The 19,520-nt window shown below is 37.9% G+C and overlaps 2 protein-coding genes across 5 annotated transcripts; one reads left to right on the top strand and one right to left on the bottom strand.

The window, feature by feature from the left end:
• Nucleotides 1-6,307: 6,307 nt before the first annotated feature.
• Nucleotides 6,308-9,134, top strand: LOC107830448 (uncharacterized). The gene is made up of 3 exons (XM_016657993.2): nt 6,308-7,191; nt 7,717-7,966; nt 8,682-9,134. The coding sequence occupies exons 1-3, from the start codon at nt 6,413-6,415 to the stop codon at nt 8,871-8,873; spliced, it is 1,221 nt and encodes a 406-aa protein (XP_016513479.1). The 5' UTR covers nt 6,308-6,412; the 3' UTR covers nt 8,874-9,134.
• A 563-nt stretch (nt 9,135-9,697) lies between these two features.
• On the bottom strand, nt 9,698-18,845 carry LOC107830449 (putative inactive histone-lysine N-methyltransferase SUVR2). 4 transcript variants are annotated; one of them, XM_016657995.2, is made up of 12 exons: nt 18,729-18,845; nt 17,847-17,912; nt 17,477-17,647; nt 15,809-16,027; nt 15,625-15,657; nt 14,883-15,522; nt 12,889-14,267; nt 12,405-12,670; nt 11,724-11,790; nt 11,569-11,619; nt 10,920-11,016; nt 9,698-10,109 (listed from the first exon to the last, which is right to left on the bottom strand). In XM_016657995.2, exons 4-12 carry the CDS (start codon nt 15,989-15,991, stop codon nt 10,084-10,086), a joined length of 2,742 nt encoding a protein of 913 aa, XP_016513481.1. In that variant the 5' UTR covers nt 15,992-16,027; nt 17,477-17,647; nt 17,847-17,912; nt 18,729-18,845; the 3' UTR covers nt 9,698-10,083. The 4 variants fall into 4 exon arrangements, with proteins under 4 accessions (XP_016513481.1, XP_016513482.1, XP_075075227.1 ...); XM_016657996.2 differs by having other exon boundaries at nt 17,543-17,647; XM_075219126.1 differs by having other exon boundaries at nt 17,543-17,647; nt 17,860-17,912.
• Nucleotides 18,846-19,520: the final 675 nt, after the last annotated feature.

The following is a 19,520-nucleotide window of genomic DNA, read 5'->3' as shown; positions in this document are numbered from 1 at the left end:
TGAGGGTATCCAGGTTGATACACAAAAGATTGAGGCAGTAAAGACTTGGCCTATACCCACGACACCAACGGAGGTTCGCAACTTTCTCAGTTTGGCAGGTTATTACATGAGATTTATAGGGGGATTTTCTTCTCTTTCGGCATCATTGACAAAGTTGACTTAGAAGAGCTAAGTTTCAGTGGACTGATGCTTGCGAACAGATTTCCAGGCATTGAAGGATGGACTAACTTCAGCATCGGTTCTAACACTCCCAAAGGAATCCGATGGTTATGCTATCTACTGTGACGCTTCAGGCATTGGATTGGGTTGTATACTAATGCAGCATGGTAAGGTTGTAGCTTATTCTTCTAGATAACTAAGAAAGCATGAGATGAATTACCCGACCCATGATTTAGAGTTAGCCGCGGTGATTCATGCACTAAATATGTGGAGGCACTACTTGTATGGCATTCATGTTGATATCTATACGGATCATAAGAGCCTCCAGTATATCTTCAAGCAAAAGGAATTGAATTTACGTCAAAGGAGATGGTTGGAGCTACTTAAAGACTATGACATTGATATTTTATACCATCCGGGGAAGGCGAACATAGTAGTCGATGCCCTTAGTTGTAACTATATGGGTAGCCTATCATATTTACAGCCAGAGAAGAAGGGGAATAGCCCATGAGATTCATCACCTATCTAGTCTTGGAGTTCGATTATTAGATTCAAGTGATATCGAAATTACTGTTCAGGACACGGCAACATCCTCTTTAGTAACTAAAGTGAAGGAACACCAGTATGAGGATCATGTGTTAGCTCATTACAGGGATATAGCCCCTTAGAGGGAGAGGACACCATTTGAGATTATAGGATAAGGGGTCCTCAGATATCGAGGACGATTATATGTCCCTAATGTTGCAGGGTTGCGCCAGCAGGTAATGGGAGAGACTCACTATTCTCGTTATTCTATCCATCCAGGAGAAACAAAGATGCATCATAATATCAGGGAAATATATTGGTGAGATGGAATGAAAAAGGATATAGCAGAGTTTGTTGCTCAGTGCCTTAACTGTCAGCAGGTTGATTGTTGATAAACTTACAAAATCAGCCCATTTTCTGCCTGTAAGGACTGCATATTCCGCAAAGGATTATGTAAGGCTTTACATTAAGGAGATAGTATGAATCATGGTGTCCCTATATCTATTATCTCGGATACAAGAGCTCAATTTACAGCTAATTTCTAGAAATCTTTCCAAAAAGGATTGGGGACTCAGGTAAGTCTTAATACAGCATTTCACCCCCAGACAGACAGACAAGCTGAGCGTACTATTCAGACACTGGAGGATATGTTACGGGCTTGCGTGATAGACTTCAAGGGAAGCTGGGATGATCATCTGGCACTTATGGAGTTCGTGTATAATAATATCTATCATTCCAGTATTCAGATAGCTCCATACGAAGCTTTTTACGGATGGAAGTGTAGGTCGCCTATAGGATGGTTCGATGTTGGGAAAACTAAGTTAGTAGGACCAGAATTAGTACAATAGGCAATCGAGAAGATTAAGCTTATACAGGAAAGGCTATTAGTAGCTCAAAGCCATCAAAAGTCTTATGCGGATAATCGACGATGAGACTTAGAGTTCCAGGTTGACTATTGGGTATTCCTAAAGGTATCACCGATGAAAGGCATTATGAGGTTCGAAAAGAAAGGGAAACTTATCCCTCGGTACATTGGATCATATAAGATCATACGCAAGGTAGGCCAGGTAGCATATGAGTTAGACTTGCCTTCTGACTTGGAATCTGTACATCCAGTCTTTCATGTGTCAATGCTCCATAAATGTATCGAAGATCCTTCCAGAGTTGTGTCAGTTGATGATGTTTAGGTCACGGAACAACTATCATATGAGGAAAATCCCATTGTTATAGTAGACAGACAGGTTCGGAGATTGAGGACTAAAGATGTAGCTTCGGTGAAAGTACTTTGGAGAAACAATAATGTGGAAGAAATGACTTGGGAAGCCGAAGAAGACATGAAGTCTAAGTATCCTCACTTATTTCCTCTTCCAGAGAAGGATCCAACTAAGAAATCACAGCCCTAAGGTATGAGTATAGATTCTTGTGTTAATTATTTTCACTAGTCGTGTCAGGTCGTTGTCGTGATTGATGATTGTGGCAATATGTGAGTTGAATTATTGAGTTCTCTACATGAAGGATTTATAGTATTACTGCTACAAAGGTGACTCTGCCAAAATTCATATAGATCCTGGGGAGTTAAACATTCATGGACGAATGTTTCTAAGGGGAGAAGGATGTTACATTTCGCGTTTTTGTATGTTAAAGTTTTGTCATAAGTTAATCGACGTAAGCTCGGGAATGAGATTATTTTGAGTTTATAGGCATTTATGATATTTATAACAGGCGATAAGTAAGTGCTGTGAAGGTTAAAGGGTAAACAAATCAAAGAAAATGAGTTTCATTGAAGGTTGTCAATTTGGGATATAATACAATCCGAGCCATAATAACCCGGTATTTATGGACTAGTGTCATACAAGGTACCCATGACCATGATAGTAGGGTACATAAAGTATGTTAAAAGTGAGTAGTATTTTAAGTAATTTGAGATAATTTTTAATTATGTGGGTAATTGGTTAATTATTAATTAATGGGAGATTAACTAGTTAATTAAGGAATTGGTGGGTAATTAATTAAAGACTTTGGATAAGACTAAGGAACCCCCCCCCCCAACGTGGCAGCACACCATCCCCATTTAGTGACTCTTAAATTATGTTGAAAGGTGGCACATTTAAGAGGGTTATGTGACACCAAGTCTTAGAAAGTGAGGCCCACACCACCAAGACTTAAAATCTCTTTAATTCACAAAAATGGAGATGTTTACATCTACTAAGCTTGCTAACGGATGAAGCTCCCAAAACCAATAATTTTAAGAGATTCCTTACCTTATTAAGGTAATGCTAAGCTTACGGATGGAGTTCAAGCAATTTGTTTGAAACTTCATGATACGATAAAGCGCAAGATTTGCGATTCTAAGGGAGTACGGTGCAATCTTTCTCAAGAATATCATACGAATTTTCCTTACTTTGATCCGTCGTTACGTGATTTGTCGCAATTGACGTGTGTTAGATGGATTGTTAAGAGAATCGGCTCAGGTATGTTAAGGCTATCCCTTCTTTTTTTGGCATGATCCATACGATACAAGCGACACGAGCAAATGCACAACTTTCATAAATGACTCTATTCATAGAATTACTAGGGGTGCCTATGTTCTTGATTTCCCATGTGAATTACCATTATATCTTCTGTTCATGGGTCTCAGAAAAATACGTAGTTGATAAAGTTATCCTAAAGGTATATTAATCTTATAACATTCCAAGAAAATCTATTAACGCGTTTCTTATGCATTTCATTCATTTATACATGTACATTGACCCATGACCATATGATGTTATATACGTGTATATTATATGTATATGGGATATGGAAAAAGGTTACCACATTATATACACACCACCACTTGATCAGTTGGTATATGTTGATGATATTGACCACAGTGGCCGAGATGATATGATAGGATGCCCTCAGAGGCTGGATGATGTTATGTACACCTATATCTATGCATAATACGACATTTATACACACGTGCATGACATTATTAATGTTTCAAGGTTTACAAAGTTATTTAGACTTACAAGCGGAATTCTTTATTCCATGTTTCATCTATGTCTCTTATGTACTGATTTCATGCCTTACATACTCAGTATATTATTCGTAATGGCGCCCTATTTCTCGGGGCCTGCGTTTTATGCCCGCAAGTATAGGTAGATAAGTTGACGGTCCCCCTTCTTAGGATCCTTAATCAATGAGAGTTGGTATGCTTCATTTGATCCGGAGCTGCTTTAGATTTTGGTACTATATGTTTGTATATATATATGGGTATGACGGGGCCCCGTACCGTCCTTATACAATTGTATATTCTATTAGAGGTATGTAGAAATTTATGTATAGTTGGATAGTATGTGGCCTTGTCGGCTTCTATTTTTGGATATATAGTTGTCTATAGCAGCCTTGTCAGCTCGCCTTACCATATTCCGCATGTATATGTATATATGTCTTTTGGACAGGTTTCCCTCACGTATGTTATTCTCGTAATTTAGCAGTTTATTGACAGATGTTATTCATATTTATATCTTAGACGCATGCTTAAGGGTGTTCGACAGGTAGGACTCGGGTACTCGTCATGGCCCATCGGTTTGGATCGTGACGGTAATAAGTTAGAAGAGTTGATGAATAAGGTTGTGTCTAAATGAAGTGTAGTTTGATTGCTCGAGGATGAGTAATGGTTTGAGTTTGGGGTGTTGATGGTAGGCTATAATTACGTATTTTAGTCGCTTATTGCACTCCAATTTACTGCACTTTAATTGTGTTTAAGCTTTAATCGCTAGTGTTTTGCACTAATTGTGTGTTGTATGCCTTGTAGGAGTGATTCCGAGTTATGTAGATGTTATGGAATGAATTCAAGTGATTTTCTTTGAAGTCTGAGTAAAAACCTAAGGGATTAAGTCGGGATTGCGTTTGTGGGTCAAGGACCAAGCATGGATATCAAAAACGCAAGAAAAATCCGTACTCAGAGAAAGCCCCACAGCCGTGACACATGGGGTAGTGCGTGGCGCGCCGCGGCTGCCTAATTTTCCTGAAGCCTGTTAAAACAAGCTCTCTAAAGTTTCCCAAAACCGCCCCGGTGGTGTGTCGCCCCATGCGGCGCGCCTGTGCAAATTTTACAGAGTTATTTTCCCAGTTCCCGCAGGAAAATGTATTTTCGTCTGGGCTCGGCCCTACTTAGTATAAATACATGTAAAAACAGCATTTTATGGACTTTTGACATATCTAAGACCTAAGGAGGTTAAGGAGGAGGCGGAGAAGCGAAAGCACAAGGAATCAATTAATCAATTCTCACTCAAGACAAGAGTTTAGATCGTTTTATGTTTTTCCTTATATTAGTGATGAATTACTCCATATCCATGGAGTAGTTCTCTTTACGATTTGATGGATTTGGTGTATACTGGTTTGTGGATAATTAACTCTAATTTTTATGTATTGAATCGTTTTGGATGTTTTAATCGTTTCATCTATATTCACTTGTTAATGTAATCGAGAGAGGCATAACTTGTGATATTGTTGCATTATATTTTGTTGGTTGAAGTCATTAATTCTTCTTAGTAATCGGAAGAGGCTAGTTGAATTGTTGATTAAACTTTGTTAGGAGGATAATCGAGAGAGGTTCTCCTAAAGACCAATCCACTACGAATTCTTACATATTTTCAGGTACTTAAAATTGGTTCATCTTGTGAGGTTGAAACTTAATCGAGATAGGAGTTTCTACTAAATAATTGAACTAATAACCAAGTGAATTCGCGAGACTCACTTGAACATGAGAAGTGAATTATTTAGAGTTAAATCCCAAACATTTATTTTGCACCTATCCTATCAACCCTATCTTCTCCCAATTGATAACTTCCTTTGCTTATTACTTGTGTTGATCGTCATTAGCCAATAGTTTAGACTCTTAGTTAATTTTAGTTTTAACTCACATAAACCTCAATTGTTGATCATCTTTGATAGTAATATAGCTACAAACTACGATAATATTGTTTACTCCAATCTCTGTGCATATGATATTTTAATTTACTATATTCGACTAGCGAGCATATTTTAGTGTGTGTTTCAAGCTCGTCATAGAGGAGTTTTACTCCTAGTACAATTCTAAAAGGGTAAAATTCCTCCCTGTACACCAATCACTGATACATCGAGCGAGATCCGTGTCGTGATATCCGGTCGGGTGCGGATATCACGGCCCTCTGTTAGTCGTGTGCAATTGTTTGTAATGCTTTCCTAGGTCTTGGAACTCGTTCGAGGTTCAGGGGATGTTGACTTGCCGGGCCCGGTGGCGAGCATCCCGTTCCGGCCTCGAACCAAAGAGTTCTCATATTCGGTCTCTATCTCATACACTCACCGAAATGTTGACCCCAAGTTTACCCGTATACGTATACAAACTATAATTGCAAAAATAATAAATTATAAACTATCTTCAAAATTACCTTGACTAAAAAAATCCAATCTGTGAGCTTCGACAGGGAGAAGAGAAGAACCAGAATTAGCGAAAAAAGGAATAGAAAATAATACTAACAGTACCTCGTCTAAACACCATTTTTTAAAAATACCACTGAACTATTGGAAATGAAAAACATTTACCTTTTGTTTTGGTTTTTGTGCAATTTTACCCCTCCAAGTTAACGGTGCCAAAACAACTCAAGCCCATTTTCCAATTTTCAACAATCCTTTTTACTCCCTCTTCCTCTCCTCCAAAATTTCCTTTTAAATTCTGGCTGGTAATAACACCAGAAAAAACATGTATTCTACCCATGTCACCTCCTTCATCTCCACCCCTTTTGTTACATTAAAAAACACGCACACACACACTAAAGTTCTTCATCCTAAGCTATGCACCTCAACTCCAAGAATGTCACTTAACCAAAATCCGAACACCAATCTCATAACCACCATTACTAAGCTTCTATGGGGTCAATCCCTACCACCCCAGCTCCTCATCTCCACCGTCCGTTCCACATGGTCCACCACGTGGCACCTCATGATGTCTCAGCTCGCTCCATCCGACCCAACCGGCTCCTACACCCGACCCACTTCTCAATTTCGTATAAATTCTAACCCCAAATTCTCCAAAAATCTCCACCTTTACGTGGGTCTGCCTTGTCCTTGGGCCCACCGAACTCTAATTGTCCGAGCTCTTAAGGGTCTAGAAGATTCTATTCCGGTCTCCATTGCTTCTCCGGGTATCGACGGGTCATGGGAATTCCGGGTTCATACTGACCCGAATAAGGGTAAGCTTGTTCCGGGTTTGGATAAAGCCAATGGGTGTAAAACTTTGAGAGAGGTGTATAAGCTGACACGTGGAGGTTATAATGGTCGGTCCACTGTACCAATGTTGTGGGACGTGGAGAGAAAGGAGGTTTTTTGTAATGAAAGTTATGATATTATTGAATTTTTCAATTCGGGTTTGAATGGAATTGCAGGGAATCCTGAATTGGATCTTTCACCAGCTGCATTGAAAGATGAGATTCGAAAATGGAATGAGATTATCTATCCCAACGTTAACAATGGTGTGTACAGGTAAATCCTGCCATTATGTTGTGTGTGTGTGTGTGTGTCATTTTGTAGAAAAGAGTTTGAATTCTTTTTCGTTTTTAAAGTTACTCCCTCCGTCTCATTTTATGTGATGGTGTAAGAATGAGCATGAATTTTAAGATTTTGATTTTACTTATATATTATGTTTGTGATAATAGAAGAAAATGTAGAAGTAATGGCTAAAAGTTGATTCGACAAAGAATACATACCAAAGTTTGAATTTTGATCTTAAAAATTGCGAAGTTCATATAAAAACTGGAATGGTATGACATTTTGGGTCGTCAAATATGTAATAATGTCACGTAAATTGAAACAAAGAGTAAATCATTTCTAGTCAGTTTGTGCGCACTTAAACTAATCTATTAAGGAATCTTTTCCAATCTACAAGCACATGTACTGAGTAAACCTGCTCGCCAAGATTGAGTGAATGGAACTCGTGCTGGGTGTGGACTATATTCTGTTTGGTTGTATAGTTGAAGTAAGTTGTATGCCTTTCTTGAATATTTATAGGTGTGGATTTGCACAAAGTCAAGAAGCATATGATAAGGCAGCAGAAGGGTTGTTTAGAACATTGGAGATGTTGGAGGATCATTTGGGGGGATCAAGGTATTTATGTGGGGATGTTTTGACACTTGCAGATGTATGCTTGTTCACTACTTTGATTCGGTTTGATGTCGTCTACAATGTGCTCTTCAAATGCACCAAAAAGAAGCTCATTGAATTTCCTAGCCTTCATGGATATCTCAGAGACATTTATCAGGTACTAAAATCTCTTTCTCGCATATGTTCAATAGAAAAAAGAGCCCTTTGAACATAGTGTCTCGATCGAGGACAGCCTTGTGCACAAGATATCCCGCGCTCACGCAGGGTCCGGGGAATAGCCGCATCCCAAAGAGTGCGATGTAGACAACCTAACTTAATGTAAGCATTAGTGACTGCTTCCTCGGCTCGAACCTGTGACCTATAAGTCACATGGAGATAACTTTACTGTTGCCCCAAGGTTCCCCTTCTAATATAATTAATTTAAACATTTATAACATTAACGGTTCGGGATATTGTTGTGGTAAATCGTCAGTTAGTCTGGCAGCTAAGGGTGTGGCCTAGCATTTGTTGGTAAAAATCATGGTAGAACACGGTTCAAGTTCTCGTCGAGACAAAACACAAAAGGTGATTTATCCCATTTGCCTAAGCTTGGTGGATAGTGTTACTCGGCATATGATGGTGGGAAATAGTAGGTAACTGGTGGAATATTCGAGATGTACTACGCACTTTGGTTCGGACACCATCGTTATCAAAGACATATATATAATCTTTTAGCCTGTTTATTATTTATAGTACTTAGTAATTTGAACTATTTATCAAAAAGAAAGTACTTAATCACTGGAACTAAGGATGATAAACCAGATGATTAAGAAGTGGCAAGTTTGCAGCAGAGTAAGCTTGTAGGATAACAGTGAGTTTTAACTGTTGAACAGATACCAAAGGTTGCAGAAACTTGCAATATGGGGCAAATGATGGAAGGTTACTACAATATTCTGTTCCCATTGAATCCAGGGGGTATTAAGCCTCTCATGCCTAGTGGTTGCGAGGATGAAGTACTCTCCACGCCGCATAATAGAGGCTCCCTACAATCGGAGGCAAAAGTTGTGCAGCATTCTATTTCTTAAATTCATGTTTTGAGATGGTGTGCTTACCTGACTACCTTGGTTAGTTTTAGACAGAGACAAGTCGTGGTGACATTACACCTATATCTATTCATAAGTCTAAATGTAGTGTGTGTGTATATATGTATTTGTTATGTTGTACAACCATATGTACAGAGTTCCCATGTACTTGTTGTCGACATAGGAGAAAACAACCTCTGCAAGTTTTTGTCCTCCCGGTTTGTATCAAGTTTTGCCAATCAAAAATATTTATCTTTTGTATTCTGTTGATATTAGATTATTAGTTAAGAGCTGAATGTTGCATAGTTGTCATTTTGCTGTCTTGCATTGTTAATCCCTCTGTGTTTCCGTCTCCATTACTTTTCAATTCGAAGATATAACTTATTTTTCCTCATTTAATTTGTTAGTTTTATTTTGTCTAGTGTAACAATTAGTTTTGATGATGTCTCCAACAAGTTTTGTTAGCAACGTCCGACCGTGAAAATAAACAAACAACAAATTTTGTCTACGACAATATGTTGAAAGAACCCATGTAAAAAAATTGTTACCCACATCAAGTGTTTACACCAAATCAATAAATAGATGAATATATGTATATTTTTTACATATACTTTTCACTTAATCACGACTACTTTTTACCTTTAATATACTTCATATTCGTAACCATGATTAACATTCCATCAATCTACTACAACTTAATCCCACATGAAAAACCAAGAGCTATATTCTAGCGCTGTTTCCAGTTTCCACTTCCGTAATCAATAGGGAAAGAAGACAAATGAAAATGCAAGGTTCGATTTAAAAAAGTAATAACACGGACAAACTGAGAACTAAAAGAAGTGGCCAAGCAGCAATTATGAGCTTAAGAATGAGAGTTATAAAGGTAAGTTTCAGCATCTTCAGGCTAAACGCGTGACCTAGACCACATTATGCTGTGGTATCCATGCGTTGGTAACATAGGCCAAGCCCTCCGGCACCAAATCAAATGTACCAAAGAATCCTAATATACAACAAGAAAGGCAGCAGATCTAGCTTACTCGCGATATCCTTGAAAATTCTATCACAAATACTATTCTGCAAATACAAATATGTTAGCCCTTCTGCAGTCTACACAATTGCACAAGTTCACCAGAACCCTTTAAAGATTCTAAATAATCACGGAGTCTTGGTAGTTCCAGTCATAACAGCTTTCTGGATCAACCAAGGTCAGAAATTACCATCCTCTCCTTGCTCTGGATCCTACATGGTAGCATGACACTCAGTGACAGAGCAATAAAACAAAGATTAACCTATATGATGACTTGGTTGAATATTGATGATAATAGCTTGCTAACTGGAGATAAATATTATGGTGCAAAAGCAAAGTCTCACCCTAAACTTCATTGAAGGTAGGACACTGAAGCAGCTTCTGTAGGTTCATCAAATGCAAAATGCAAAGTGTTTACCTACCCGCCCTAGATTGCTGTTATTGTAACATCTTGCAAACAGGGTTAAGTTCCCCTCCCCTCCCCCCCCCCAAACTATAGGGACTTTTAAATATCAAGCAGTCATCCATTTTGATAAGAGTTATAGTCAATTATGAAAATGCCAGATTCATAATCTCTCTCTCTCTCTCTCTCTCTCTCTCTCTCTCTCTCTCTCTCTCTATATATATATATATATATATATATATATATATATATATATATATATATATATATATATATAAAAGCACTGCAGGTCACGTCAATAAAATGATCAGTCGTGCATATGGACAGTTTTCAGGAAATTGCAAACATGTCATTAGACTAATTCTAGCCAAGACTACCAATATCCAATTCAAAACTCTTCAATGCTAAAAGCTCTTTTTCTTGTTTTATTCGAGCCTAATAATTGAGGAATATATAATTGCATATATATATTTTTTTTCTTTGAAAATTCATCCAATTTATGACCAAACCCATGCAGCAGCTACCAACTTTTACTAGCAAAGCAAGATGGAGACTTTGACTTGCAAACCCAAATTCTTAAAACGATAGATAAACCTTATGTTCTGGAAAAAAAACTTACTTCTCGGACGTTTCATATTTCGGCAGAACTTGCTACCACACTGGCATCTAAATGCTTTTACTGGATGTTCATGGTCATCAAAATCAATACCGTAATCCTGAAAGAACCAAATCCAAAAAAAAAAAATATACTGTCAAATATCAAAAAGAAGCTACGAAGAATTAGACTAGAAGTACTCAAAGTTCAGAAGCATCAATCCGTTTTTTTCCTCAAATCATGGTGATGTTCTTTATATCAAAGATGCACCATACTTGGATAAATCACATTTTTTCGAGCTTTGAAGAATTAGACTAGAAGTACTCAAAGTTCAGCAGCATCAATCCATCTATGAAGCTTTTCTTTACAAGAAAGTCTGGGTTTTCATTATTCTTTTTCTATTTTCGTTTGAGGCGTGGGGTTTTGGGGGGGGGGGGGGGCATAGTTCTAGTCGAGCCATTTTGTTATTTCTACTATAAACGAAGATCACTGTGCTACAAACAACCATGTCCAGATACCAATTAAACTTCTATTGTGTATGTGTGTGTATATATAGAGAGAGAGAGAATTTATATATAGATAGTATAGAATAGACAGATATATTTCAGAAGCACAAAAAATCAAGGGCAGTAGAATACAATGAGCATGTGTGAACCAGCTCAAGCCTACTCACCCAAGTGAGCTCTTCCAATGCCTTAACCTTTCTTGTAGTGAAAAAGGCAAGCTGCATCAAACAACACATGAGATATCCAGAAAAACCGTTAGTTTGAAGAGCTAGAGTGAATGTTGAGGACGAAGTGAAAGATCCAGAAGCACAAAGTTCCTTACATGATAGTAGTGGTGATCTGGAGTCTCTATTTCAACTGGTATTTCAACCATATTTGAATCAAAACATCTGGACCAAAATAACAATAAAACAAAATCACATGCACTGACACGGGTTAGTGACACTTATGCGTGATGGATATATCTAATACGCAAAAAATGCATAGCTTTCTTTCGGCTATTGTTTCCTATCATTCTTTCATTTGTCCCTCAATTTCTGCTTTTACTTTCAAAAAGGGGAATGGGAAACAATAACGGATTCTGAAATGGTAATAATATGCAAATTTCAAGGCACACAAATATGTGTGCATGCTTTTAGAGACAGAGTAGTCAGAGGTGGCTAGATGCAGGAATAAGAAAAAGAAAACATGCGTAGAATTTATTACTAAGGATGTGAATGTTTTATGCCGACTGAACACGAGTGAATCATCAAATATACCAAGAAAAGGAAAAAGGTTTCCATCAGCATTTGAGAAGTTAAAATGCAGAAAAGATCCAGAACTAATTCAAGTACGTACCGCCTGATATCTGAACAAATAGTCAATGTACAACACTTATAACTCCTAGACTACGAGTAAATTAAAAAAAAAATTGACACAAAACTGATACCCAAAAGAAAGTTGAAGGTGGGGGGAGAAAATCAGCAAAAGACAGTTAAAACATAAGATCCTACTATGTACTTACCTGTGATTGATAAACCTGGCTACATTCCCGAAAAATGTCGCATCCAAACAAAGGGCTTCTTCATCCTTTAAGACGCCCTCTGAACCCCAGTCAGCATCAAGCAGCACAGGATAAGAATGTTCCTCACTATTGGGGCTTTGTGAAACGCGAGAAAATAGTTCTGCGTTCGTAAGCACTTCTCCCACATACTCGCAAACAAAAGCACCTCTTGGAAGGTCCTCAAGGGTACGTAAGCCCCACCCTTTCCCTTCAGGAGTCATAAACACCTGAAATAAGTAAAACCAGCAAAATCCTAAATGAAGTTAATACAAAACATCAAAAATAATTTTAAAAGTAATCACTAAGAAACAAAAATGATTTCTAAGCAGCTCAAAAAAGTATAGCAGATTACAGCAAAAGTGTGCCTCAAAAACATAATGCATGAGTTTTTACTGCATCAGGCACATTACCAAAGACCATTCCAACATCAACCACAAATTCTTACCTGTAACTTGCGGCTAATACCTCGCTGTACCACACGATTCCCACACTGTTTATTACAGCCACATTTCCACCAACACTCTTTGATGAAGTTCCTCACTAGATGACCTTTACAAGGTTCTATAATATCCTCGTTTTTCGATCTTTCCAATGGGCATTCTTTGCAAAAGAATTGGCAGTGTTTCTTAGGGTCACGATTCATAGAAATACTCTCTTTAAGAAGCTCCTCTTTGACAAGGCCTTCTTTTGTGTAAGCAAAATCACCACCACTTTCGTATGCGCATGCACAAGGTGTTGACAGTGACAAACAATCATCACAGCAAGTTGAACAACTGTTGTTATCACCAATACGAGCCAGAGAGAAATTCAGATATGCATTCTGGAAAACCACATTTTGAGCTATGTAGTGAAAGGGTGGCGGGCTTTTGCTATTAACTTGATTCACCAATGAAATCATAACCTTCTCTTGCCCCTTGGTTATATCTTCAACAAAACAAGAAACTGCTTCATCTGGAGTTGATTCACACACAGCCACCGGACTTTGAGAAGTAACATGTTCAAGAACATTCTGATCAATCTCTGGAGCACTACCACAGTTTCCCGCAGATGCTATTTGATCAGTTGAGGTGCTGTTGTTGTGACCATTACAAGGAGGAGGGAGCTGTGGTTTTTCTGGTTGAGCCTCCATACCAGCAAGTTCTATACATCCACTTAGAGGCCCCGAACTCTGAGACGTAGCATGTTCAAGAATATTTTGATTAATCCCTGGAGCACTACCACAATTCCCCTCAGATGTTGTTTGATCAGCTTTGGTGCCATTAGTGTGACCATTACAAGGAGGAGGGAGTTGTGGTTTCTCTGGTTGAGCCTCACCAGAATCAAGTTCTGAATTTATAGATCCATTTGAAGAAACTAGAGCAATGCTTCTATAACCAATATCATTTTCTGCATCCACATTTCTAGTTTCTTGCAATTCATGATTGTACTGACTTCCCAGTTCCAAAAAGCACTCACACATGTCTTTCATCAGCTTTGTCACAGAAAAGTTAGGGTCCGGGACTTTGTATGATTTAAGACATTTAGCCTCCACCAATTTCAGAACAGCCTCTAGACTAGGCAAATGGAAGTCTGATCTACCAAGAGCTGAGTCACAACCTATAGAGACTTTTACCTCTCCAAAAGTTGAGGAGGCAATATGTATGTTAGAATAACACCTGTTCTGCACTTTTACTAGCTCATGACTTGTTTCCAGTCCATTTGATGAAGTTGGAATGTCCTCATCTGCTTCTCTTCCGCCTCTCAGTCCTGCTGCTAAGGTTTCAGAAGTTTCTGGCTCTCTTCTTGAGGCATTACCACTTGAAGAACCTTTGTTGTTTGATGGCTCTACAGAATCCAAAAAAATGGCCTTTAGAAAGGAGAACTGTTAGCTAAGATGTTACTAAAAAATTTCCCAAGAGACATCCACTAACGACATTATAAGGTAATCTTACCTCTATACCAAGTTGTTTGGCACAACTTGATTGGAAGAAAGTTTAGGAAATAGAGGACCTTTGACACATAAGCTTAATATGTATAAAGTACCAAAAGTATCCCTATAGTAGGGTCCACACAAATAACATCAACATCTAGCATAGCATCTCACTAAGGGCAAACAGGGAAGATAAATATTAGGAGTTCCTAAATATAGGAAGTACCAATCTTTTTGAGAGATATGACAGAAAAAGAAATGGTTCCAAACAAACAAATATGGGACAGCGAGAGTTCTTATTCAAATTTTATATTTACTCAATAAATGCACAATGATGAGGAACCATATGGCACCCATCCCAGGACATCAATTAGTAAACTAGTAAACCAATCTAGAGATATGTATTGAGCCTAGCTCCTCAACAGAGAAAAGTCACTAGCTCTACTCGCCGAGGAAAATTTAACTAGCATGAAGAATTTAAATTGTGACATGATAAGGACCAAAGTCCTGCTATTTGAGGGAATACATACCAGGGTGAATAACAGCAATAGGAACCTCGAACTGTGGGCTATCAAGATCATATGGTTCATCCTTAGGCTTGACAAAAGCATGAGTATCCAACATCTTCTGTTTCGGAGACAGCTCGATGCCAGGCTCACCCTGTGGCTCTTTGAGGTTTGATGCATGAGAAGCATTCCCAAGGACTAAACTTTTCTCCCTGGGCATGATTTGAGCTGTTTGAGGTTCCTTCCCTTTGCGATGATTCCGCCGAGAATTAGTATCATTTTCCACTCTGTCATCACTATTAGGCTGATATCTCTCAGGACCAGCAGGCTGACTGGGACCAGACTTTTCCGGCAACATCGAAGCTTTAGGTGAGACTGGTTGCTTCCCTTTGTTTCTGGCATATGTCAGACATGGGACAGATAGGGACTCAGCTGCTGATGTTCTATTATTCAGCTGAGGGCCTTGTGAGCGACCCTGGAAATTAGTTCCAGGTAGCTCAGCTTCCTCCTCCACTTTCGGCATTTTGAATGAAGCCCCAGCTGAAACAGAGCTAGAATTGTTAGCAGAAGATGAAGCTTGACCTTCTTGATGTCTTAATCGTGATCTCTTTAAGGGTCTTTCAGGCTCCTCATCCACTGCTTCTTCCTCCAAAACCTCCTCTTGCTAGAAACATGACAAGGCACCAAGATAAGGTGAAGGGAAATGAGAAAAGACATCAATATGAATACATATACAAAATACAGGCAACCAAACTAGAGCTTGTACTTCAATATTCTCCGGCTTCTTACTTTCTGCTGCCTGCAAAAATGACACAAAGCAAGAATATTCAAATTCGTACTAAGCAAATAAATATTTTTTATACAGGAAAAATAAAGAAATTTCAGGGTAGAATAGAAAGTGTGAGAAAGAGAAGAAAAGAAAGACTAAAAAAGAAAAGGATAGATTGAACCTCTGCCTCCTCTTTCTCAAATATAGCATCTGCAAGTGCTCTGTAATTCTCTTCTTCAATAAGCGCCCAGTTCTTGTCATACAATTTTAGAAGGCTCTTCAATACTGGCTTCACCTTTTCTTCAGAGATTCCAATATCCTTCATAGTACGAAATGCTTTTGCAACTCTTGGATTTGTCGGCATTGTTTTTTCTTGTGGGTTTTTTTTTAATCAGTGAACCTGCAGTTAATATGAGATGTGTTTACCAAACAGCACAAAATGAACAATTCAAAGTTTGCAACTATAAAGGACTAGATAACAAAAGATAAAACTAAAGAAAGGTGCAAATCATTGCAACTGATGTGATGATTGAGAACCCTTAGTTTGCAACCAATTGAAAAGGAAAATCTGTTCTACCATGTGCCATCAACCAATGAAAGATTATTGATTTCGTAAGATAAGAATGAGGATAATACACCTTTCTGAGTTAAGTCAGAACCACCCTAAAGGATGAAGAAGACAAGCAGAATATTGAAGCTTTTCCAAGCATATTTCACTTTCTCCTCACCACCAGGTCCAAAAACCTAGTGTATTATGTTTCACAGGAGAAAGTTAATCATCTGGTTTCTTCTATATTTCTTCCCTGGTCCCATCAAGATAACTGGAAATTGAAATCAAAGTTCTATCTCACTTGGAAATGGCAAAAGGTAATTTTTCGAATGGATCACCAAGGAGTACGTCCGGTGGAGAGAAATTGACTCACAACTAAACTGAAGCTACTACATTGCCCTAAATCCAAACCAACTAGCATTACTGACTAACGCTGGATAATCATATTTCTTTGAGGTACTAAATACAACTCCATGAATGAGCAAAATAAAGGTCGCAGTAATGATAAGAATCTCTAGTAGACCGCTACAAATAGATTGAGCATGCACCCAAGGGTGTGGCCTAGTGGTCAATGAGGTGGGTTGAGAGCCATGAGGTCTCAGGTTCAAATTCCAACGGAGGAAAAAACACTTGGTGATTTCTTCCCATTTGCCCCAGCCTAGAAGAAAAATTATCCTTGCAGGTGGGAGATAAAAGGTATCCCATAGAATTAGTCAAAGTGCACGCAAACTAGTCTGGATACCACGGTTATCCAAAAAAAAAATTGAGCATGTGGGAGGATCCGATCAAATTCTGCCTTCATTTCCCACTTATGGAGCACTGAGTAACTTAAGTTACGGTCTTCCGTAGGCAGGTTGCACTGTAGGCGGCTAGGAAGGCTTCCAATGCTGTTATCTATGAATGCAGTGGGCCATGTCTAGAACCAATATTTAGGAATTTGGCTAAGCCATTAGGTCTAATACTCGAACAGAGTGTTGTCATATGTGAAAAGCGTAGAAAGGAGCAGTCGCAAATGTCACGAAATATATGAACCAAGCATTGATAAACTGCAATTAAGTAAAATATATGCAGCAAAAACCATGCCGATCGAGTCAGAAAGCATATTATATCCCTTATTCAAATTCAAAGATGCAACTTTAATTTTTTCATTTAGATCAACAACTAGCTTTCTTATACTAGATTTCTAATTTCCCATTTCTACTAACAAAATAATTCAACCAAAACGTCTCCATAATAATCAATTTTTCCAGCTACATCTATAATTCTTCCAGACAAATCCCATGAACAACAAGGACTAACCCTCAATAGCGTCGGACCAAGTAGCAACACTTCACCAATACTTGATCATCGCATAGAAACACACACCTTGATACTTAGGTATTCTAAGGTGCCACCTAAACAATGCGTGTCCTTAACTTCAGGGCTTAAAGCACACTTCAACCAAGCCTTTGATAAAACTGCTAAAATATACTGCATACACCAGCAACCAACTGTTAGATGCAAAATACAAATAATTATGTGAATTTTTCTAGCAACAGATGTGATTCTTTATTTCTTTAGAGAAACTAACTTTCTTTTCACAAAATTATATCATGTCACTAGCTTCTCTTTTCAATCTAATAATAAATCCAAACCAATTTATAGAGGCACACTTGTTTAAAAACTCAACCTTTATTTCTTACAATGGTGGTATCCAGGCCAACTTGTATGCAGCTCGACTATTCCACCGAGCTACCTGCCACCAGCACAAGTAGAGGTTAAAAGACTCAACCTTTTCTCCTAAGAATTTTTTTCTTTATTTTTTAATTTGGGGGTGGGGGTGGGGGTGGGGGGAGGAGTGTGGACTATTAGTGTACTTTTGTGCCTATAACTGAATAAATAAATAAATAAAAACATAAGTACTCCTCTGTTGTAATTTATGTTTGTAATTGATGTGAACCTGTTTGACTGGGAACAAAGTATAAGAAAAAATGAAGACTTTTGTAATTTGTGGCCCTAAACAAGTCAAAAAGGGCCAGAGTATTTGTGTGGTTATAAAAGCTTCTCATTAAGGATAAAATTGTAAGTTTAAGTTAAATTGTTCCCAAATTTAAAAAGGGATCATTTCTTTCTGGAATGAACCAAAAAGTAAATAGGTTGGAGTATTAAATTAAGTGCAAGACCAGCATTCTAGGTAGTCATTCAGAAAAGATGTTTAAAAATGGCCATGAATTAGAGTACCAGAATCAGCTCTCAAGAAACTTAACAAAATGGAATTAACAAACAAGCATCTTTCCTAATTACTCAAAGCTTCAGGTGCCATGCAACTAATTATTATAGCGGGGTCCACCTCGATGATATCGAAGTGAAATTTCATTTAGAAAATGGATATCAATCACGGCATTGTGTTCCAGTACACGAAATTTTCTTCTTCTTTTTTTCACCACGAAAATTCTTGCTTTACCCTATAAAATCATCTGGGGAAAAAGAATGGTTTTTTGTAAAATCAAAGAAATATAGAAAGGAAAAAATGTAGAGAAGAGAGGTGACCAGAGAAAATGAGAAAACGTACAATTTGATTGCGTTGGAGAAAGAGACAGTGGAGTTTTCTGCGCACATAGCGAGAGAGATGGAGAGGGAGCTATTTTCAGACGTAGAAGAGGAGCGTTGAGGAGAATGAGGCTGAAAGCTTTATATATTTGGGCTTAGAATTTCGAGTTGTAGCTCATTTCAGCCCGAAAAAGAAATGGAATTTGGGCTTGGGCCAAGATCCTTCTTTTCAAATGGACCTAAAAATGGTAGAAATTGGGAAACAAATAATCAAAAATAGCCATATTTACAATAGGTAATTGAAAAATAGCAATATTTTCAAAAGTAATCAAATTTTTATCACTTTTCATGTAAAATAAAATCTGAAAAAAATTAAAAATATTCCAGCATAATATGCTGAGGTTCGGATTTTTTTACATATGAGCGCTGGACTTTTTATAATGTGTTGGAGCTCCATAATATGCTGGAAATTTATATGTAGGAGCTCCATAATCCCGCATATTATGCCGGAACTTTTCGTGTTTAGGCAAAATAATGGCTATTTTTAATGACTTCGCAAATGTTGGCTATTTTATGATTACCAGTCCGAAAAATTGTTAGTCAATGCTATTTTCACTAGAAATGGCACTATGTAGTCGATTTCAAGAGGTGAAATACACAAATAATCTCAAGTGGATGATCTTGAATTTTTATTCCCACTTGTCACATGAGTAGATTCAAGTTTAATAAGTGTTGCTAGTCGTTTTTCCTGTAACAACACTTTTAATTTTTGATCTTGAAGTTATGCTCATGGGACAAGGTAAAAGTTGCATGG

Source organism: Nicotiana tabacum, chromosome 8 (assembly GCF_000715075.1).
Source record: "Nicotiana tabacum cultivar K326 chromosome 8, ASM71507v2, whole genome shotgun sequence".
Classification (NCBI taxonomy): domain Eukaryota; kingdom Viridiplantae; phylum Streptophyta; class Magnoliopsida; order Solanales; family Solanaceae; genus Nicotiana; species Nicotiana tabacum.
This window is presented reverse-complemented; position numbering and strand designations above follow the sequence as displayed.